Source organism: Hippocampus guttulatus, chromosome 6 (assembly GCF_054856545.1).
Source record: "Hippocampus guttulatus isolate MCC_2025c chromosome 6, RoL_Hgut_1.0, whole genome shotgun sequence".
Classification (NCBI taxonomy): domain Eukaryota; kingdom Metazoa; phylum Chordata; class Actinopteri; order Syngnathiformes; family Syngnathidae; genus Hippocampus; species Hippocampus guttulatus.
This window is the reverse complement of record NC_141266.1, coordinates 20,789,488-20,812,167: the sequence shown is the minus strand read 5'-3', so window position 1 is coordinate 20,812,167 and position 22,680 is coordinate 20,789,488. Positions and strand designations below refer to the sequence as shown.

Here is a 22,680-nt window from a genome sequence, read left to right as displayed (position 1 = left end):
GGTGTACAGTTTAAACAGACGTTTCCCAGCGACACTCCCACCCCCGGCCGCCAATCACACACACGCACACTTGAGTTGATGATCAGACAATGACACCGCGTTTGTAAAGTTAGGACAGAGGGGGGAAAAAACGGACCTTAATTCCTGCTCTTCTGCTTCTTGGAGTCGGTTAGTCGCTCCTTTCCTTTTTTAATATCAAACGAGAGAGCACGGAGGTCATATGACACGCCCACTCCTCCTGCGGCAGAACAAAGTTGAACACCATCTTTTTTTGTTTTGTTTTTATTTGAATACAAACTCAAAGTCATTTGCCCTGAGAAAAATCGGACCAATGTTTGGGGCTAACTTAAATCTTTGGACCCTTAATTAGTGTGTAACAGTACTGAAACAGTGCTTATCTGAAAATGCAATATTTACGAATAAAAATACAGCAGCATCCTGGCTAAAAAAAAAAGATTTGTTCCACCCAATTCTTCTCCTCGAACTTCTCTCCCATCTTTGAATCAAAGAGAGAGGCTAGCTGTTTGTGCTGGAATGTACAAAATGGTGACATTTACTGTGTCTTTCTCAGCACCCCTAAACCACTGATCCGACAATCGCCCCTGTTGTGAATCACAACCAATAAAACATAGAAGTGGTGACAAAAGGTCACATGATCAGCAGTGCGGCTTTATGAGGCACAAAGTTGCATTTTACTCGATCATTGTGACCTTCAGACCATCGCCATGGTGATGAGCACACAACGCTCACCGGGAGTCACCTAAGGTCTCGCCGAAAGTGGCACACAGACACACACACACACCCACACCCACACACACACACAGTGAATAGAACTGAAATTGGTGCCTTGTTTTACTGCCATCAATTCCCACCCTTTCCAAACAGGAAAATTAAATAAATAAATGTCACACATGACCACTATAACATAAATAACAACACGTTAATAACATTTCCCAAACACAATGCTGATACAAATAAATACACAAAATAAAGTTACATTCAAATAATTTTCAACACAAGGCAGTGACACTGTCTGACCTGCCGCTGTGAGGGTCAACTGCGGGAATATTACATTAAAAAAAAAAAGTTTACCACAAGAGTTTACAAATCCCACATCCTACGTCACCTATGCCACTGGTTTGGTGAGCACACCCGTCCCTCCAAACACTCATACAGCAAATCATCTAGTACATTTGACAATAAAGTTTTATCCAATCCAATCCAAATTTTCCCATTGAAATGAATGGTTCGTGCTTGTTTTCTGATAAGGAAAATCAGCTACGTATAATGTTGGTCCGTATAAGATATTGCGTAACAACAATCAACAATAATGATGTGACACAGTGCATCATGCACACTGCATCCAATTCATTTTGCTGCCTTTCTGCTGTGCCCACCTTGGCCACCAAGAGGCAGTATAATCCAGTAGTACAGACAAAGAACAGACAATTTAAACTGAGAAATAGTTTCTTGTTGTTTCATCTTGACCTCCAGCAAACTTTTGTCACAATTTCCTTAATTTATATAAAGAAATGAATATCTTATTTTCAAAGCATTTCATTCATTTCACCAAATATCAATGGAGGAAGACAATGGCATATCTTCATGGAGTCAGTACAAATCATGTTAGTTTGTGTTATTTTAAATAACGACTACTTTTTTGTCTGTGTCTCTGTAGGGGTCTCCATCGAAGAATGATGTCACGTGGAAGTGGGTCGGTGACTTTTTTTGACTTGGACCTCCGAGTTCAAAGGGGCACTTTTCCTTGTCGGAACTCGGAGAAGTCAGACTTCCCACCTTCCTGGAATGCAGCATAAGACCCACCCCCTTCTATTCTTCTCTGATCAAAATATCTTAAACTACGGAGGAAATTTAGGACCACAGACGAGACCCAATCGATCAGTTTTCTGATTGATTGGGGGGAAGCATCTCTTCACGGCTTTAGATGTTGATTGATGTATGCGAACACCGTCCATAAAACAAAACCAAATAAAACAAAAGCAACCAATCCAGTAGCGGAAGTTGTTGCTTTGTTTTGAAAGCGTATCCGGAAGAAGAGTGGATCTGCGTGATATGGTGGACGAGCAGTGTGTCTGTCGGGCTCAAAGCCTCCGCGCCGCGGTGGGATTTGACGGAAGATGGTAAAGAAACGGGAGCGGTTGGTAAGTGAAACCTGCGTCTCCGTTTCTCGGGCTGTTGACTTGAGCTCGGTGGAGCAATTTAGACGTCCGCGAGGAGGCGGGTATGCGTGCTGGTTGGCCGACCGGTCGACGCTTGTATCCGGCCGCGGCGCGAGGAAGGCGGAAGGACGGATCCTTAGCTTCCCGCTGTTAGCATGCTACTGACGGCCTCCCACGAGGGGGCCTACGTTCGTGAACATGTCAGCACGGGAACGAGATGAGTTGGGAGGTAGCCGAAGGCTCGTTCTGGGGGGTCCCGGACGCCGTCGAAGTGATTGCGGGCGGCCAGCCAGCTACCTAGCCACCCCAGGCAGGCAGGCAGGTGCCGATGCGAGCTAGCCGGCTCACTTGGTGGGCTTCTTGGCATGTTTGTAGGTCACTACGTGTTCGCTTGATTTTGCCACCTACCCGGAGTGACCCTCCACAAGAAGTCTCGTTATTTTGTCTGTAAAGCCGAGACGCCCGCAGTGTGCATACCTGATGGATGACGCATTTTGTCTGTTGGGACTGACAAACTAACGGACTCTTGAAATTTGATCAGAGATTTTAATCTCTTTGACCTTATGACCTTGAACTTGATTACTTTTCAAGATGCATTTTCTCACAATGTTCCCCCACAATTGACAAAAATCCATCAATATTCGACACCTCACAAAAAGGTTTCTAACTACCCATTGGTAGGATAAGGTGGTGGGAAAAGCTCTGCGTTTATCTCATTGTTGGTTCTCGAAAATAACCGGCTTATTATTAAAATAATAATTGGTTTCCAGCCCTGACGTGAAGCTCCTTAAGTCATGTGAAGATAGTTCCTTGGCAACGTGATGCAAGCGAAGCATGATTTTTGTGTAAATGGAGCTCCTCATCACATGTAAACACGGTTCCTCGGCATCAAGATAGTAGCAAAGTTCTTTTGTCTAAATTAAGCTTTTCAACTCACTTCAACATAGTTCCTTAGGACCTACAGTAGATGCTATAAGATGGCTCCAAAGTAATAAATTAGCTTGGTTATGCTGAACTTTAAATATAGACTTGACATCTGCAGTCTTGATGGCCATGTCATCAACACGAGCCGCCAATGAATACATTTTTAGGGTGCTCAGTCCTGTACTTTTACTCATTTTTGACAAAATGTGAGCAATATAATATAGGTCAGTGGTCCCCAGCCACCACTCTCTGGCCCATATTGTAGCAGGCTGCACAGAGAGATAGATTCTCCACAATCCCCACCCGGTCAATTATCTTCCAAAAAGCAGTATTAGTATGCCTGGGTGATTATGATTGAGAATGGTGATGTCACGTGACCAGCTACGAGACGTGAGCATATGTACTCCATCAGAGGCGGCAGAAACCTGCGTCACTGGAGCCAATCGGAGTCCAGCTTGTCTTTTTAACATTGTTTCGAAACGTGAAGTCACCAAAATGAAAGAAGAGTAACAGTAACAATGAGGGGACGCGCGGCCGACGGGCAGCCGTGACAAGGCATGATCTTTCGAAAATGAATTAATTTTGACACTTTGCTTCCCACGGCTTCTGCGGCGCCGTCTCTCGAGCGACGTGGAGGAGGCCTTTGCGCAAGATACGCTGTGTCGTCCAAAACAAGGCAATACGACTTAGCTGTCGAATCGTTTGAACAAAGTAGCAGTCAAGTGATGAAATGGAAAGCATGAAAATGCGAGCGGAGTTTGCACAGCCCGTCTGCGAAAACATGGGCGGCGACCAGCCACCGCGCCAAAGGAGCAATCAATCATGTCAGCGTTTGATGATGCAAATTTGCAAGTACCAACGATTTCAACGCCTTGTGAAGGATCAGAACTTCAAAATTATGCTGTTTACATTTTAAGGCGTATATATTATTCCTGAGGTTGTCCCACTTTTAGTGGAGGAGCACTGTGTTATGTTGTTTACATTTGTTGGACCGGTGAATACATGTTTTAAAATGTTTTATATAGCCAGTCGGCTAATGGTCGAAAATCTTTGAGGATTATTCTCTAACAAGTGAACCGTCTCAACTTTTCTGGTAGTTACGCAACATTTAATAGAGTTGAACTTTTCAGTCATTTTGCATTCTCGCATATTGTTGCCGAATGGCATCACTCTTCACTTCATATGTTTTGATATTGTAAGCGACCCTTTGAACTTTTTTGCGTAACAGGGTGTATCAGGTTTTGGGCGGGTGTGTTCGAGGTTTGGCCACCGCATGTTTGCATCGTGTTGCTCACTGTGTCCCGAGGAGCGTTTCATCAAAATTAGAGGCGAGGTTGCTTGTGAATGTTCCTTTCCGTGACAATGGCAAGAAAAGCCCTTTTGATTCTGCTATGTGGAGGTTTGCTCAGTCACGATGCAACAATTGATGAATGAACAATTGAGGCTGGAAACTACCGGCTATTTTAATCGTCAGTCGATTCGTTATTTTGTTGATTAAGCACTGAATTGGGTGGGGGGGGGGGAGCCAAACATTTAATTTCCGTGCCTTTACTGAAAAACTGGACGTGACTTCAATGTGGATGTCGTGAATCCAAAATTGATTATTCAGTTTGTTTGTTTGCCTGAAATTTCCATGAGGAAAAAAAAAATTAAAAAACAAGCAGATGTTTGCAAATGTCGTCTTTTCAAAGAAAATCAGTCTGGTTTCCTGGACGGCTGGACAAATCCCAGATTTACTATTGAGAGGCAGAAATTTGACCCCCCCACTCCCGCCCAAAAAAAGACTGTTGAGAGGCAGACAGTTTGACGTGAACCCAGGTTTAAAAAGCAGTGAATCACTCATCAAATATTTTTGTCGATTCATTTGACAATGAATTATGAATTGAAATGCTGAACTGTTGCAACTGTACTCAGAAAGTGGACATGGCGTCATTTCCAATACAGCTGATGACTTTTTCCTTTTTTCTTTTGTTTTCTTTTCTTCTTCTTATTGAACTTGTGGCTTACCTGCTGATGTCCAAACCCGCCCAGCGGGCAATAAAAACAACCGACCCCATTGTGCGGCCCAAAAAGTGACATGCTGTCAAAGCATGTGACTGGTTCCGCGGCATTGTTGGACATTCCAGCCGGCGCATTCACGGTGAACGCCCGTCATGCGCGGGAAACGCCCACGGGTGTGTATATTGGCGCGTGGGGTCTCTGTCGTCACGGCGGCGCCTCTGTTGTTACGGCCGCGCCGCCGCACGCCATCTGGCACCCGAGCAGAAACTCGCATCTCTCTCGCATCCAAAAATCCATTTCGATAAAAATAGCGATTTACCGACGCACCGCAGTACTCTGCTTTCCGACTTCTACTTGTTACTTCAAACGATAGCTCATCCAATCACAGTGAACAGAATCGAATCACACGGAACTGTTTTTTATGTTGCTATTTCTAAGAGCCGGGTTGATTTTCCGAGTGCATGTTACGGACATCAATTTTGGATTTGCTGCTTGAGGTAAAACGTTTGAGAAAAGACAGTTTAAAAAAAAAATCCTTTGGAGTTTGGTTTTCAAGTGCACTTCAGAGTCTGTACTTTATATTAAAAAAAATAATAATAATCAAGTAGGGACGAACCCATTCTCGTCCGGCCTTGATATTTGCCATTTTGATTCACATCGGTTCAGGCTTTATTCATTATTTAATTATTTGATTATTTAATTAGTTAATTAATTACTAAAGAGATCATTTAAAAGCGCAATTATTTTCGCTCGATTGCAGCTTTCGCCAGCGTTGGATGGCCCACGGCGCCTTCAGATCGGTTCCACTTTGTCTTTGTTGAAATTTGGCATGGAACTTTCTAAGCCTGCACCTTTTCTTACAATTTGAATAGAAAGTCGATCGATCGATCGATTGTAGGGTTGTGCCATTTCTCTGTTCATGAAAACAAAACGATTCAATCAGGTTTTCGAAACGTGGTTCAATTAGGAAGTGGACCGATTTGTGTTTGACTCGGCGGGATTATGATTTGATACACTACAGCTCTTTTCAAGAAGCTAGAATGTAATGATTATTTTTTTGTTGTTGTTGTCATTTTACCTACGATCAAATGAACTTGGCAGCACTGCAAACGTACCAATGGAATGGTTCGATTCCGTTCGATTTGATGCACGTGCATTTTTTAAATCAAAACAATACTGTTACAAATATTTTTTTTTGTCACACCCCTAATAAAATTTAGAACCTGTTGAATTTGCAAATGTGAAAAGCAGGTTCACAAAAGTGCTTAAAGGCATTGTAAAGTTGTTCAGCGTTGACGTTTCTGTTATTCAAAATTTTGATTCCAATGTTTTTCCCTTTTGCTGCAAATAAGTATTATTAGTATTATTAGTATCTCTTCTTCTTGGAACAAATAATAATAATAATAATAATAGATTTTATTTATAAGCGCCTTTCAAGACACCCAAGGACACTTTACAATAACAAAAAACACAAAATAATACGGGTTGAGCAGCGGCAGCCAAAACGCGCCAGCGTTCACTCAACCCAAAAGTCAGAAACAAGGGAGGGACAGGGGGAGAAAAAAAACCCCCCGCTCGAACTACCCTCATTTGAGGATAATTTGAGTGAGGCAAAAAACTCCTGCACAAGCATATGACAGTTACAACAGGTCACAAGACATAAACAATGAAGACGGTGAAACAAGGGAATGTCGTTCTATCGCTCATAGAAAGCATCCTGATAGACTCGGGGGGTGTGTGTGTGTGTGTGTGTGTGTGTGTGTGTGTGTGTGTGTGTGTGTGTGTGTGTGTGTGTGTGTGTGTGTGTGTGTGTGTGTGTGTGTGTGTCTGTGTCTGTGTCTGTGTCTGTGTCTGTGTCTGTGTCTGTGTCTGTGTCTGTGTGTGTGTGTGTGTGTGTGTGTGTGGAGCAGTCTCAGGTGAATACACCCGTGAAGGTAGGCGAGAAATAACAGAAGCTTTCCAGTCACAAAGCTCTCGTGGTCAGCAAACGGCAGCGAGTGTGCGGAGCGAATGCAACCGGTTTGCCCGCGCCCCTCATGCGCAAATGAAAATGGGCGACAAGGTCTTCCAGGTAAGACTCAACACCGAATTGATGTCTTCCACTCAATCAAATTTATCGGCGTGGGCTATTTATTTATTTTTAAGCATCAGATTTATTTCTTTTGGTGGAGCATCAGAATTGGAATTTGTTGTTGTTGTTGATAGGGCTGTTGTAGTGTCCATTGCTCTCTCACCCATCCCCGCCGCTCGGGCCCTGAGTCCAGTTTTCTGCTCAAACGGTCACGCCACAGAGCCCGTTGCTGAGCAAAGAATCTTCGTCTTTGTAGTACTGGAAGTACTTGTGTGCGCGGCGATGGCTATTGCCTTTGTGAGAAGCGAAGCCACCGGAGGCCATCTTACGTTGCCACGCGCGAAGTGAGCCGAACGACAGGCTGTGTGTATGAGTCCGTACGTCTGGCATGCAATTGTGTCATGTAAAAAGTAGAAAATAACCAAAGTTGCAATCGCCGTCCATCTGCGTCACGACGTTGTCCGTGCGTCGTCGTTTAAATCCAATCAAATGAGGGACTAACCCTGTCCGCTCATTCATGCAAACGGGTTATTCTGAATGCTTCCGATATTGACTGTACCTAATGACAGAAACGGTGGCGCTTTGCCAAAAATATGTACATATTACACAAAAGCCGGCGCTTATCGGCAAATATTAAGCATTTGACTCACTGCTTCCAAGTCGCTACTATTTTGGCGAGGTAATCTCGCCTCACCGGTACAACCGGAAAGCTGATGAACGCGTGGTCGCTGCCACGTTTCCATCCATGAAGTTTAATAGCCTGTTTTATGATGGCCCATTTGTCAACATATCGCACCAAAACATCTCTTGTTGCTCTTGGTTGATGCCAAAAATGCAGCGGGGGAAAAAAAAAACTATTTTAAAACTTCTTGGCTATCATGAGAAACAAAGCAAATGGTCATTGTTTGTTTCGGCTTTTTTTTCTGTTTAATGTATTCATCAATTGAGTCCCGAATTGTTTTTCTGTGAAAAAAAAGTTTTCTGTGAAGGCCATCTGGCCCAACCTGACTTCTAGATTAGCATTTAGCAAACACTGGTTCTTGTAAAAAAAAAAAAAGCGCAGCCGCACAACTCCACAAATTTGATTTGTGATCATGATTTCGGCAGCCACGATGAAATGACCCTGATCGCCTATGATGATTACATTTCAAACCCAGGCTCTCCTGTTCATTTAATGAAGCTGAAATCGAGTCCCATCACGTGATTTTCTTTTTTCTCCAGCCGATTTGGTATTGGATGATAAAGATGGCATTTTTAAACGAATGTCATTTCTTAAGTCAAGAAAAGGAGACTTTATTGTTTCGCTGTTTGGAACTTGGGCTCAGCTGTGTCTCGCGCAACTCTTATAGCTGTGATTCCCCCGCTTTAGTTCTAGTTTGGTTGTGAGCCGTCGATCTCCCGCTGACTCGGTCACAAATCTGAGACGGCTGCTGTTCGACTTGGCATTGGATGAGCCTGGATGTGTTGGTGCAACATTTGCCTCATTTTGTCGAGTGGACAACCAGTTGTATTTTTTGGGGGAGGGAGTTGGGGCGCGTGGGGGGGGGTTCACGGTCTATTGTTAACCGTTGACGATCACAACTAACTAGGGAGTCTCACCAAATTGTCACCCGTGGACATTCGTGCCAGTGCGGAAGTGCGTCTTTTGTGATCAATGACCGTTCCCTCCTCCTCAATCACTACAAAGGGAATTTCTAGTGGAGACGTTTTGGGCACACTCTGTGTTTTCACAGGCTGTCCTTTTGGGGAAATGTTGTCACGTCGCTGCTACAATGCAGCTAATATCACACCCAGTGTAGATAGTATTTTGCCACCCAATGAAAATTATTTTCAGACTATTTTTGCTGCTCCAGAACAAAGGAAATAGGTCCCCCGCCCACGCATAACAGAGTAAAAATAAAAGGAAAAAATCTGCAAGAGCCCAACCGAAACTATGCGCGGGTGCGCCGTACTGATCTTTTTGAGCGTTCCCCACATGACTGTGACGACAGTGACATTTTTTTGCGCGCACTTGTTGGATTTTGCAGCTTTCCCACACAGATGCCGAGTGCAGCCAAGATGACATGATGGTTCCCGTGCTGAGCTCCAAAAAAGCCAGCGAGCTGCCCGTCAACGAGGTGGCGTGCGCTCTGCAGGTATCGGCCGGAAAGCTTTTGGATTTTTTATTTTTTATTTATTTATTTTTTTTTAAATGTGATTTTCTTGGGCAAGATTACAAGTGGGGTGAGTGTTGGTGCGCGTGCAGGCGAACCTTCAGTACGGGTTGGGTGAGGACGAGGTGTCTCGACGCAGGATCTACCACGGCTGGAACGAATTTGACATCAGCGAGGACGAGCCACTATGGAGGAAGTACATCGCGCAGGTACCCGTGAAACCTCGTCGCCATACCCGTTTCGGCGCAAGGGAAGCAAATGTGCTTCTGTTCACGATCCCATTCCTGGCAATTGGCAGTACTGGTTTTGGGTGGGTGCGAGCGTGTGCTTGTATTCACAAATGTTTAACTTTGAAAAAACGATGAGGACGCAGTTAAATGACCATCATTTTTATTCTTTATTCCTTTTTTTTTTTTTTTTTTTTTTTTTACATTATGCACAACTCTCATTTATTGTGCAATGATCTAATTTTAACGTGTGTTTGTTACATATTTCGATGCATTTTTATGCTTTCATAAACATTTTTGGTGTGAAATTTGAGGGGGCGGGGCTTGAAACGAATTAGGGCATTTACATGGAAAACGCGTCTCTACTTACAAACTTTTCTAGTGAAGAAATTTCTTCCAGAAGCAATTAATTTTGTAGGTAGAGGTACCACTCACTGTATATGATCTTTGAGAAATTTCTCAAAACAAGATCACAAAGGGAGATATGTGGTCAATGAATAAACACACACAACCATATTTGATGCGTAAGTGTTGTTTTCCTTCAGGCTACTCCTAATCCTTGGTGTGAAAACAAACAAAAAAAAAAGTGCTGTGGGTGCACGCCACTAATGGCTTTTGTCGCGAGCGATTTTCCTCCCTCCAGCCAAGTTAGCGTAACATGTCCGCTTGGCCCGGCGCCCGCTCTCCCGTCCAAAGTCAACAAGTCGATTGGTGCCTTGTAAATGCTGTTGCCCTTTGACCTTCAGGCCTCATGTTTGTTTCCACTCGCCGAGTCTCCGCTCTGACGGGCGACTCGAGCACTCGATTTTATTACTTGTTGACGGTTTTGACAACAAGATGCAGACGAATCCTTCACCAGCGCGGAACAATGACAGCTGTGCAAAAAAAAAAAAGTAGCGCACCTAAACTATTATAATATAATAATAATACATTTTATTTATAAGCGCCTTTCAAGACACCCAAGGACACTTTACAATCACAAAAAACACAAAACGATACAGGTTGAGCAGCGGCAGCCAAAAGGCGCCAGCGTTCACTCAACCCGGAAGGCAGAAAGAAACCACAAGGGAGGGAGAGGGGGAGAAAAAAACCCACGCTCAAACTACCCTCATTTTGAGGATAATTTGAGTGAGGCAAAAAACTCCCGCACAAGCATATGACAGTTACAACAGGTCACAAGACATAAACAATGAAGATGGTGAAACAAGGGAATGTATGAAGGAGGGGGTGATGGTGGGGGACTAGCTTCCGTGCATACTACAGTATAGTCTATTGTGCGTACCCCGCCCCCTCCAGTTCAAAGACCCGCTGATCTTGCTGCTGCTGGCCTCGGCCGTCATCAGCGTCCTCATGCGGCAGTTCGACGACGCCATCAGCATCACCGTGGTACGACAGGCGCACCCCCACGTCCCTTTTGACTCTGTTAGCGTTAGCTTTAGCGCTGACCGCTACGTCTGCGTCTCCCAACAGGCTATCATCATCGTAGTCACCGTCGCTTTCGTCCAGGTGAGTCTGCAGATGCCAAGCGAGCGCACGGTGGGAAACCTCACTGTTGGCCTCTTTGCTTATTGGGCAGGAGTATCGCTCGGAGAAGTCTCTGGAAGAGCTGGGAAAACTGGTCCCGCCACAATGCCACTGGTATGCTCGCTGCGCATAATCCTCCGCATCTTGAGCTTTCTTTGCGAACGTCACGTGACCGAACCCAGAAAACATCTGTGATGCTTGCAATGCCTGGCTGAGGGCACGTTGACGTCAGTTTCAGTCGACAGTAGAGGTCGGTACAGTACAAAATGGCGGTGCCCTGAGATCCCCTTTAACACAGGGAGCGGCAACATATCGAAACGTAGCATGCAACAATAGTTGCTGGCTGATCACGCACTTTGAGGATTTCCGCCACTTCATTTTCTTGGACAGTCAAACCTTGGTTTTTGTCCATAATCCGTTCCAGAAGGCTGTTCGAAAGCCGAAATTGTTCGAAAGCCGAAACCACGCTCTTTTTAAAATAAAAATGTTTACTGAACACGTCTGCTCATAATGGAAAGCAACACGAGGAAGCGTCACTTCCTCGTCTACCCGGGGAAGCGTCACTGCCTCGTGTCGGGAAGGCGAGACGAGTCAAATGGTGCATTCAAGTGTGCTCAGTTTGTTCGAGAACCGAAATTTGTTCGTCATCTGAGGCAGAAATAATTCGAAATTTTTGGTCGAGAACAGAGACGTTCGAAAACCGAGGTTTGACTGGACTTAATTACGTCGCTGTGTGTTGTCCGGTAGAGCTCAGTGCTGCCCACAACTGTAAACTGGGACTTGCTGAAGCATTTAAAAAAAGAATTCCGCTAACACGGAAGCCTTCATAAGTGGGAAATGTTTGGAAGTAACATTCGCACTCTGCGTAAAAGCAGGGTGTGAATGACGCACGGCGATATCGTGGGCGAGCGCTGTACACTTGCCTAAACGGATTCCTTACGTGTGCGCCTGTTCATGATGACGATGGTTTCAGCATCCGCGATGGTCAGCTGCAGCACATGCTGGCCAGGGAACTGGTTCCGGGAGACACGGTGTGCCTGGCGGTGGGGGAGCGCGTGCCGGCGGACCTGCGCCTCTTTGAGGTGAGCGCACCCAAACCCCCGTGTTTATAACACCGCACGTGGCTTCTGTCGCTGAGCCTCCCCGCCCCCACCCTGACGTGGCAGGCCAGCGACCTTTCGGTGGACGAGTCCAGTCTGACGGGGGAGACGGCGCCCTGCTCCAAGTCCACGGCGCCTCAGCCGGCCGCCAACAACGGCGACATCGCTTCCCGGGCCAACATCGCATTCATGGGCACGCTGGTGCGCTGCGGCAAAGCCAAGGTACAGAGTTAGACGGACGGACGGAAGGACGGAAGGACAGGCAGATATTGCTTCAATTTAGCCGTTTTTAAAGAAATCGGGAAAGGAGAACACTTGCCAGGAGCTGCTAGAGGCCATAACTGCGCTCGCATGCGGGCCAGCTGCACTGAAGCGTGACTCGCTTGGCCACGCCCCTTAACTGGACACATTCAGCCCCATAGACACCTGTGCCAACGTGCCGTCATTTATTTCACTTTGTAAAATCGATTGCTTGACCTTCTCTTTGAGTTTTTAGACGAGACTGTGCTGTTTTTCTTTGTGTTCTTCCACAAATCAGCTGCAAATTAAACCTATCCAGCTGTTATTTGAGGAAAACCTTATTTGCATTTTGCGCTTCGGAATTTACCTACAAAAAAAAAAAAAAAAAAAAGGATGTTTGAAATTCTCCAGATTTGCACCGTCCGTCTGTTAGGATGCATGTGGTCACATCTGCTGCTGCCCTTCTCCTAACACGCCTTTTTTTTTTTTTGGTTGCGCGGCAGGGGATTGTCATCGGAACCGGAGAAAACTCCGAGTTTGGTGAGGTCTTCAAGATGATGCAGGCGGAGGAGGTGCGTCCCCGGTGGCGAGCGCAGCTCTGCGCTGAGACGACCGCGCCCGCTTACTTGATTGTTTTTTTTTTTTTTTTGTGTGTGGCGGCGCGGCAGGCTCCCAAGACGCCGCTGCAGAAGAGCATGGACCTGCTGGGCAAGCAGCTCTCGCTCTACTCTTTTGGCATCATCGGTCAGTCGCCCTGTCTCGCTCTGTTGTCGTTCTTGACGCTGATGAGCGCCGCGTGTGCTTCCTGCAGGGGTGATCATGCTGGTGGGCTGGCTGCAGGGCAAGAGGATCCTGGACATGTTCACCATCGGCGTCAGGTAGCCCGTCATTGGCAACGAGAGCGCCGCTCATTTGCCGTGTCGCTCGCGGGAGACGCAGGTCCAAGCGGGGTTTTTTTTGCCCAGCCAGTTTTCTCTATTCATGCGCAGCTTGCGTACAATCGCGGGAAAACGATTGGCCCGTCTTGTTTTCTTGAATCTTTTTTTTTGGGGATTGAAATGCCTTGGCGCTAAAAATTGTTCCTGCGATTACAAATGGAAGATCATCGCGGAATATGGCCGAAAAGCACCGTAACTCTTGAACTAAAACCGGATGTGATTTTGGTTCTGATCCTGAAAATGGCGCCTTGTCTGCTCCCAAATTCAACTCTTCTGAGCTATTTCTCTCGTCGGCATTATATTTGTCGCGGCTTTAGTTGTGGCAGGAATTTCAAATGAGCGATCACCATTTTTAATTTATTATTATTTTTTTTTGTGACCTTATTGTGCCGCGGGAACGCCAGGAGGGGGGGGGGCCCCACACGTGGTGTTGAAATGAAGGCTAACGGTGCGCTCTCCCCGCAGTCTGGCGGTGGCGGCCATTCCCGAGGGTCTCCCCATCGTGGTGACGGTGACGCTGGCACTGGGCGTCATGCGCATGGTCCAGAAGCGAGCCATCGTCAAGAAGCTTCCCATCGTCGAGACGCTGAGTACGCACGCCCCGCGCACAAAAAGAAGCACCCCCCCCCCCCCCCCCTCCCCGTGCGACCTTGTGACTTGGCGCGTGTGCGTCGGCAGGCTGCTGTAACGTCATCTGCTCGGACAAGACGGGAACGCTGACCAAGAACGAGATGACCGTCACGCAGATGTTCACGTCGGACGGAGTCCACGCCGAGGTGGACGACGCTTCGGTTTCGTTACGACGCCGTGCACTGCTCGCTCCTCTTCTTCTCCAACTTGGCCTTCTTTCTTTTTGCTCCTCTCTCCGTTCCTCTGCTACTTCTGCCTCTCTGTTTGCGTGAACCTGTACTTGCTCTTCTTCTTGTTCTTTTACTTGGTCCTCCTTTTGCTGCTCTTCTTCCGCTCCTATTTGTTCTTTTTTTGGGGGTGGGGGCTCTAGTTGTGTTGGACTTATCCCTGTTTTTTTTTTCTTCCTCTTTTTCACCCACTCGAGCTTTTTCTCCTCCTACTGCTATGACTTGGAATTTTGCCTTCCGTAATATGTAGGGGACCTTGACCTTGATTAGCTTAAAGGTGAGAAGGAACAACTAGCCGCATATTCAAAGGTTCTTCCAATACTCCTCATGTGAGCTTCTCGGTTTCTGCGTTTCTAAGTGAAGGCCCAGCAATTGTCTTGGCTCAATTGGCCTGTGTTTTATCGGGCAACCTTTGTCGTCACTCACTTCAGGACGATGACAACTCTTGTCTGAGTTGGGTTGATTCAATCAAATCCGCTGATTCAATCAAACGCACACAAATGCCTCAAGCACGAATGTATGCAAGAGTCATTTGTATTTAAAAGTCTCCTGTGAGAATGACACTGAAGCACTTGAGGTAAAAATGAACTGAAATGGATTCCTGATTTGACTTTTTTGTTGTTGCTGACTGCGATGAGTTGTGTTGCGGTCCAGGTGACGGGTGTGGGCTACAACGGCAACGGAGAGGTTTTAGCCGACGGAGAAATTGTCCACGGCTTTTCTCACCCTACGCTCAGCAAAATTGTGGAGGTCAGTCCATGACTAAATAATCGGGAAAGAAGTAGCGATAGATGGATGACTGGCTTGTAACGTCCGCGTACGTGTCTTCAGGTGGGCTGCGTCTGCAACGACTCGGTCATCAGGAACGGGACTCTGCTGGGCCGGCCCACGGAGGGAGCGCTCATGGCCCTCGCCATGAAGGTAGGAGGACGCATCATGTGGAACGCCCCCCCCCCCCCCCCACCCCCGATCATCACCGAGGCCTTTTCATACAGCCGCCGGAAGATAAGGGGTGTCAAACTCCTTTTTGTCGCGGCCACCTCGTCGTCATGCTTTCCTCCAGAGGGCCTTTCTGACCGTGACCCCAAATAAACGGACAATCGCCTCTCATTCCATATTGCCCGGCCTCCTGTTCCCGCCGGGGTCGCAGATGGGCCTGGAAGGCGCCCAGCAAGAGTACGTACGTCTGGAAGAGGTTCCCTTCACCTCCGACAAGAAGTGGATGGCGGTGCGCTGCGTTCACCGCACGCAGCAGGTGCGTAACGCGGCCAACGTCTACCGGGGCACGAGAGCGCCGCGTGTTGCTAGAGAAAACGTGAAGTTTTTGAAACCAGCTGCCTTTCTACATGAGCTGGTTTTCAAATGTCATCTAACGCGCAACTGGACGCAGCCGGCCTAAGATACGGCCCCGGTACTCACAGAAGGATTTTTTTTTTCAAATCTGAAGACATTTTCTATTATCTGTGATGGTCCTCACACATACAGATAGAAAATCAGACGTTGAACACTTTCGGTGGTGATGTGTGCGCCGACAGACACTCTCAATACTGAACGGCATTCACATGGCGCTTTATTTTCATGAATATGAGGACTCGAATGGACATTGAGTGTGTGTCGTTCTTCTTATAAATGATGAGCCATCATTTTATGAACAAATGAGCCTGAGCTCAACTTTATTATTCAGCACGTATGGTGATCTCTCGTGAACTCATCCCGCCCCCGTTACCAGAAGCCTTGTCACATGCTATCAACTCTCAACCTACAGCGCCCTCTGTTGGCTATATGTTTCACAAACACATATCAAGACAAGAGTGGCTATTCGATTTGCAAGTAATAATAATAATAATAATACATTTTATTTATAAGCGCCTTTCAAGACACCCAAGGACACTTTACAATAACAAAAAACACAAAACAATACAGGTTGAGCAGCGGCAGCCAAAACGCGCCAGCGTTCACTCAACCCGGAAGGCAGAAAGAAACCACAAGGGAGGGAGAGGGGGAGATCCATGACAGGACAGGAACCCTTAACATCGTGCCCTCACCTCAACCCGTAACACTTTCAACCCTTTATCTTTTAATCCCTAGTCCTACCCCTCACCACTCCAACCACATCCCAAATGCCCACTCCAAACCTCAACCTTCATCCCAACCTCCCCCCACCCTGAAACCAGTGGCGTCCAAACTCCGCTGCCAAGGGCCGCCGTCCCGCCCGCCCTGCATCCCCCCCCCCGGCTGCAACACACCTGATCCAGACGATCAGCTCATCAGGCATCTCTGAAGCAGCATTACAACGATCCTGATTACCTGAATCAGGCGCGCTGCCCCCGGGGGAGCTGGAAAACAGGCAGGACAGCGGCCCCCGAGGACCGAGCCCGGACACCCCTGGGTTTGAGGGCGTAAGGGAAACTAGGATTCAGGCCGAGGCTCAGAGCCAGCACCCGGAATACGGCCAAAGTGGCTAGGATTAGGGGTTAAAAGTGTCAGGGTTTTATGGTTGAGGGCACAATGTTCAGGGTTAGCGCTCGAGGTGAGCCGCAAAGCCTTTTTTCAAGTTGAAAATGTTTTTGATACATGCAGAAAGAAGATTTTAGTCTCTGTCGCAGTCCATTGATTTCATAAATGTAACACACTTTATAGTTTCTTATCCATATCGGTGAACAACAACAATATGCGATGTTCCCCAGATTTTGTGACTCCCGGTGTTTGTTTCTTTGTTTTCCCCCGTGTGAGATGGTCCCAACAGATAAGATTGTCGACTTCTGACTTCGCAGTTTAGATCCTTTTTCTTGCAACTTATATTATGTTTGACCTTTTTTTTTTAAATCCAACTGAGAACAGTTTGAGCAGTGGCCACCCGGCAAAGCAGTATAACTGTATTTTCACGTGATGCCCGCACGCCAGGACAAGACGGGCGTGCTGTTTGTGAAGGGCGCCTATGAGCAAGTGATCCGCTTCTGCAGCTCCTACAACAGCCGAGGGAGCGCCTTTCCTCTCACCCCTCAGCAGGTGGAGCTCTACCAGCAGCACATCAGCTACATGGGCACCGCCGGCCTCCGAGGTCCGCAGGCCAACGCCAACCTCACGTCGGCTGCTGTACCGTGCCGCACCGCCTCGCCTCACCCGCTCTGTCTTCTCTCCCTTTAGTTCTGGCGTTCGCTTCCGGGTATGAGATGGGAACTTTGACCTTCTTGGGCCTGGTGGGCATCATCGACCCGCCTAGGGCCGGCGTCAAAGAGGCGGTGGGCACGCTCATCAGCTCGGGCGTCGCCATCAAGATGATCACCGGAGACTCTCAGGAGACCGCCGCCTCCATAGGTCAGACAGGCACAGGAAGCGTGCAGCACCTTTCGCGGCTCCCCGCAAACCTCAAAGTCCACTGGACTATTGTTTGCGGAGAACGTTCGACTCTCTGCTCGTCACGCCGGTCCTCGATGACTGACGACAAAACAGACTTAATCTTCCTGGCTCAAATCGGGGCAGAGGTGGCGTTACTCTGATCATTCACATGCGTATGCGTAGGCTGCGCTCTTACTGCTTAAAAAAAAATGAAACTGGCTCTTTGTTTTGGGGAACAGAAAAAAAAACGCAGTAACGTCTGCTTTTTCTCAACTGTGTGCGTGTGCAGCCAGTCGCCTGGGCCTTTGGTCCAAAGGAGGGGAGTGTTTGTCGGGAGAGGAGGTGGACCGTCTGGATCTGCAGCAGCTCTCGCAAATTGTCACCCGCGTAAGGCGCACTCGCACGTAAGATCCGAGGCACACTGAATTGAGGGTGGCGCTCCTGAGCACATCTTCTCCTGTGTGTGCACAGATCTCAGTCTTCTACAGAGCCAGCCCCAGACACAAGCTCAAGATCGTCAAGGTGAACACAAAACCACACCTGCCCAATCCAAACAGTCGCACACAGACAAATTGACACACACACACACACACACACATGAAGTGGTAACCTTTGGCGCGGCTTAGTCTCTGCAGAACATCGGCGCCGTGGTGGCCATGACGGGCGACGGCGTGAACGACGCGGTGGCGCTGAAGGCGGCCGACATCGGCGTGGCCATGGGCCGCACCGGAACCGACGTCTGCAAGGAAGCTGCCGACATGATCCTGGTGGACGACGACTTCAACACCATCATGTGAGCCCGACGGGGGCCTCCTCGCCGCCTTCCCGAGTTCGTTCGGCGCTACGCGGGGGATGACCTAGATAGTTCCGCTGCTAAGAATCGCCGCGTAATGATTGCGGTGTCGGGAACGAGTGAGAGATGGCATTGAGTTCCGAGTGGGCCCGTGCGTTTCCTTACGCGTGTCTCGCTTTCCGGTGCTTGCAGGTCAGCCATCGAGGAGGGAAAAGGAATCTACAACAACATCAAGAACTTTGTGCGCTTCCAACTCAGCACGTGAGTTGTCTCGTCCTCAAGAAAAAAAAGAGAGAGAAAGAGAGAGGGTGCCGGCTTCATAGTCCTGGTGCTTGTTTTGAAAATAACTGTAAAGATTGAAGGTTTTTTTTTTTTTTTGTTATTTTAATTTCTATTTGCTGTGGTTAATTGTTTATTGTAATACAGATGTTCAATTTCTGTGCTCAAGCCATCTGCGCGTGAATATGAGTTTTGTTGGACTGCAAAATGCAAAAGAGAAACGCTTTTTGCGGGCTTCAGTTTTCCATGACCCTCCGTAACGCCCCCTGCAGGAGCATCGCGGCACTGACACTCATCTCCTTGGCCACGCTGATGAATTTCCCCAACCCGCTGAACGCCATGCAGATCCTGTGGATCAACATCATCATGGACGGGCCCCCCGCGCAAAGGTAACCGCCGCCCTAAATCTGGTTTCGAACCCTATCCTGAGCTTGAAACCCTACTTAGAACCCATAACCCCTGTTTGAAGTCTAACCCAAGTTTGGAACCCTCCTTTCAGCCCCGACCTGATCCTGAAATGATAACCCAGGTTCGAAAGTCTAAGCCTGGCTTGAAATGCTCCATGGCCATCCTTTTGTGTGTGCTTGCTTGTGTTCAGTCTGGGTGTGGAGCCGGTGGACCGGGAGGTAATCCTGAAGCCTCCTCGCAACGTCTCCGACAGCATCATCACACGCGGCCTCATTGTTAAAGTTCTGGTGTCGGCCTTCATCATCGTCTGCGGGACGCTCTTCGTCTTCTGGAGAGAGGTCACAACCCCCTTGACCCGATGCCGCCTTCCTCCATTCTCCCGGTCCTCATTTTTGTTTTTGTCGTCTCCATCTTGTGTTTTGCAGCTGAGGGACAACGAGATCACCCCCCGAGACACCACCATGACCTTCACCTGCTTTGTCTTCTTCGACATGTTCAATGCGCTCAGCTCGCGCTCGCAGGTGACCTTGTTTCTGGTTTCCCACGCCTGACCCCAAACGTTTGAAGCCGTAATAAAAAACAAAGATCAACCCGGTGTGCATCTCTCACTGGGGTTGTTCTGATACGATTTAAGGATGGTATACGGTGTCCCCTCGCCACTGAGCCCTTGTTGCAAAGTCACTCTTTGGCCGATTTTCATTCTTGGGCATAGATTCATCGTTGCAGTTGTGCAAAAAAAAAAAAGAGAGAGAGACCATGGACATCAGGCTCGCGTTGGGCGATTCACTCTGCGGCCGTGCACTACTCTGATAACTATGTGAAACAGCAAATAATCAGTTTGCGTGTCTGTCTAACTCCGTGCGTGTCTGTGCGTGCTCAGACCCGTCTGGTTCACGAGATGGGCCTCTGCAGCAACCGCACGTTCTGCCTGGCAGTGCTGGCGTCCATCATGGGCCAACTGCTGGTCATCTACTTCCCTCCGCTGCAGCGTGTCTTCCAGACCGAGAGCCTCAGCCTGTTTGGTGAGCACACAAAAAGCTTTTCTCGAGCAGGGTTTTTCCCCCACCCCTCGCTTGGGGCACAAAGCTGACAAGAGTTTCCAGAAATAACGGCGCCAGGAAATGCTGTGCGGCCAGTTGAAGTTGATTGTGTGTCACGGTTTGTCAGACTTGCTGTTCCTGGTTGCGCTGACGTCGTCCGTGTGCATCGTGTCGGAGGCCATCAAGAGAGCCGAGCGGTGGCGAAGCTTTCCCAGAAGGGCGCCTGGCGACTGCTTCCATCAGGTATGACGCAAATGGGCGCCCAGCGGCCCCTGGAGACGGCGCTCGATCGGAAGGACAAAACGGCGAAAGCACCTCCCTCGCCCCCATCAACTGCATTCCTGCTCTTTGCCGCCCCCTGTTGTCCGGCGCCCTCATTCTTCTTTCGCGCGCCGAGGCGTCCGCCGCCACGCAGGAAGTGACCTCACAGCGTCACAAGTACAGAGCGCTCGGACCGCTGATCCACTCGTATCGTGCCGAGGTTGACTCTCTGAGCTCTGGTCGTGGTGGAAGCGCAGCAGGTCTGTCGTAAGGACGTTTATCAACCAAACCTCACGCGGGAGGCCACAGCAAGTGATCTCTGCCAAGCTTACAGGCAGAGATTCGATGAATCGTTTCGGCCCTCCGGTCTCCACATCCTTTCGTGATGGTTGGGGAGCAGGGACTGAGACAATGATTCCCAACACAGCCGGTTATTTAGTTGGCCGCTGTTGGCTCGGAGCTGTTACTCGAATAATCGTTCCATCCCTAGAGTCAACCCTGTAGTCCTCTTTACAAAAAAAAAAAATCCCTGTACACTGAGTAGCGAACAAGTCACTGATTCCCAACACTGCAGGTTATTTAGTTTGTTGGCTATATTAGTCGTTATTCAATGAATTGTATCAAGCCCTTGTAGCAAACGACGTGTGTGAAAATACTCTTTTGGTGAAGTGCCAGAACGGAATGACGAAAGGAGGACCGCGTTCACAATCGTTCACTCTTTCCCCGCCAGTTAACGCGCAGGCTGAAGCGATTAATTGAAAACTCCCCAACCACTGCGAAGTCCCTTTTAGTGGAGGAACTGCCTCAGTCCACCCTCATAAGTGAAATACAACAGAAATGTTCTCTCAAATCCACAAACGTCCTTGGATCCACCTGGACAATGCTGCCGTTGACTGCCTTGGCTGTCGTCCACTGTGGCGGCCAAGCAGCCATGCTAAACTGTTAGCATGTCGCAGCTCAAGACGCTAAGATTCCAAAAGCGTGGCCGGCGGGCGTCGTCAGGGCCCAAACTCCTGCGGGGTCGGCGGTGTGCCTTACAGGAGCGCTTGTCATCCACTTTTCTAAGGCTTTCTCTGCGGCGCGGGATGGAAAATCTTTTTTTTGTTTGTTTGTTTGATTGAAGCAGACATTTTAGGGGATTTGAATGAACCCTGTAACAATCCACTCGACCAATCAGTAGAGGAAGCAAAAGATTCACTTTGGAGGACCACACGTGTAAGATCAACTTGTTTTTAAAGGACTAATTTATTTTGTTGTTTTCAAATAAAGGTTCACAGTTGAGAAGATGAAAAAGGATAGAGTTAATAATATAAAAGGATACAAACACCCTGTTAAGCAAATGTTCCCACATTTTCTCTTTTGGAGTTTCCCCCGACCCCCATATTTTTATTTTATTTATTTTTCTGAAACCTCGTCAAGTGAAATGTCAACCATTTGGTGGAGGCTCCTGTTTTTAAAACTACTGATTTTGTTGTAAGTGCCCAAAGGAAATAAAAAGCAAACTTTTTTTGTGTGCGTTGCTTGTTGAAAGATGTGGTAATGAAGATCCCATCAAACATGTTAACATGAGCATTAAGATGCATTTCATTGTATTTTATTTAGAAGTTTGGATTGCGCTACATAACATGGTGTGCACAACATGATGCATGCAAATGGCCAGGTTCAAAAGACGACAGCACTCATTGCCGCTTTCACGTCTGCCGTCTCGCTGCTCGTTCGTAGCGGCCCCGCTGCTCATGAGGGAACTCCCTCAGCTGCCCGTTGCTGACTTCCTCCCATGACTTTCTGGTGACTCGTTCAACTTGCAAAGCATAGAATGAGAAGCTTGAGCCTGATTGGCTGTTGTCACAGACATTTCACGCTTTGGATTGCGCAAATGTGCTTCCAGCTGATCAGCCTCGGGCCGGCCAGCAGACACAACAGGTTCAGTTTCAGTAGCAAGCATGCTAATTGGAACTTTTGGGGAAATGAGCATCACGGAAAATGTTCTTAAAAACCACCGAAGATGATTTACTGCAATGCAGGGGTCACCGACCTTTTTGCAATTGAGATTGACTTCTTGGGTACCGATTATTGCTCAGGTCTCAAAGAAGATGAAACCTTTATTTGTCTCACTATGGAGAAATTCGCAATTTACAGCAGCAAAAATTATGAAAAGGTGAAAGTAGAAAAACAAAAGTATTTGCATGTCCAAAAACCCCCCCAAAAATGGACTGTACACAGTACAGAGTGTAATATAAATATAAGCATATATGCATTTGCAAAGTGGGTGTGCTATAGCATCTTGATGTCCAGCCATCCATTTTCCGAACCACTTAATCCTCCCACGGGTCGCGGGGGGTGCT

At 47.8% G+C, this 22,680-nt stretch overlaps 1 protein-coding gene across 1 annotated transcript; it reads left to right on the top strand.

The window, feature by feature from the left end:
- Positions 1-1,847: 1,847 nt before the first annotated feature.
- Positions 1,848-21,842, top strand: atp2c1 (ATPase secretory pathway Ca2+ transporting 1). Its single transcript, XM_086113004.1, has 27 exons — positions 1,848-2,162; positions 9,204-9,311; positions 9,422-9,538; positions 10,853-10,942; positions 11,027-11,062; positions 11,133-11,194; positions 12,054-12,162; positions 12,247-12,402; positions 12,924-12,992; positions 13,089-13,164; positions 13,232-13,298; positions 13,824-13,948; positions 14,037-14,134; positions 14,870-14,965; positions 15,047-15,136; positions 15,366-15,470; positions 17,120-17,276; positions 17,363-17,533; positions 17,844-17,941; positions 18,026-18,076; positions 18,181-18,347; positions 18,540-18,608; positions 18,899-19,015; positions 19,225-19,372; positions 19,460-19,555; positions 19,915-20,056; positions 20,202-21,842. The coding sequence occupies exons 1-27, from the start codon at positions 2,139-2,141 to the stop codon at positions 20,321-20,323; spliced, it is 2,766 nt and encodes a 921-aa protein (XP_085969130.1). The 5' UTR covers positions 1,848-2,138; the 3' UTR covers positions 20,324-21,842.
- The last annotated feature ends 838 nt before the right edge of the window (positions 21,843-22,680 follow it).

Bases quoted from the DNA above. Each gene is read 5' to 3' on its own strand.
- atp2c1 (XM_086113004.1), top strand. From the start codon at position 2,139: ATGGTAAAGAAACGGGAGCGGTTG. The intron at 15,471-17,119 runs GTGCGTAACGCG...CCCGCACGCCAG, and splicing joins GCGTTCACCGCACGCAGCAG to GACAAGACGGGCGTGCTGTT. The intron at 18,609-18,898 runs GTGAGTTGTCTC...CGCCCCCTGCAG, and splicing joins GTGCGCTTCCAACTCAGCAC to GAGCATCGCGGCACTGACAC.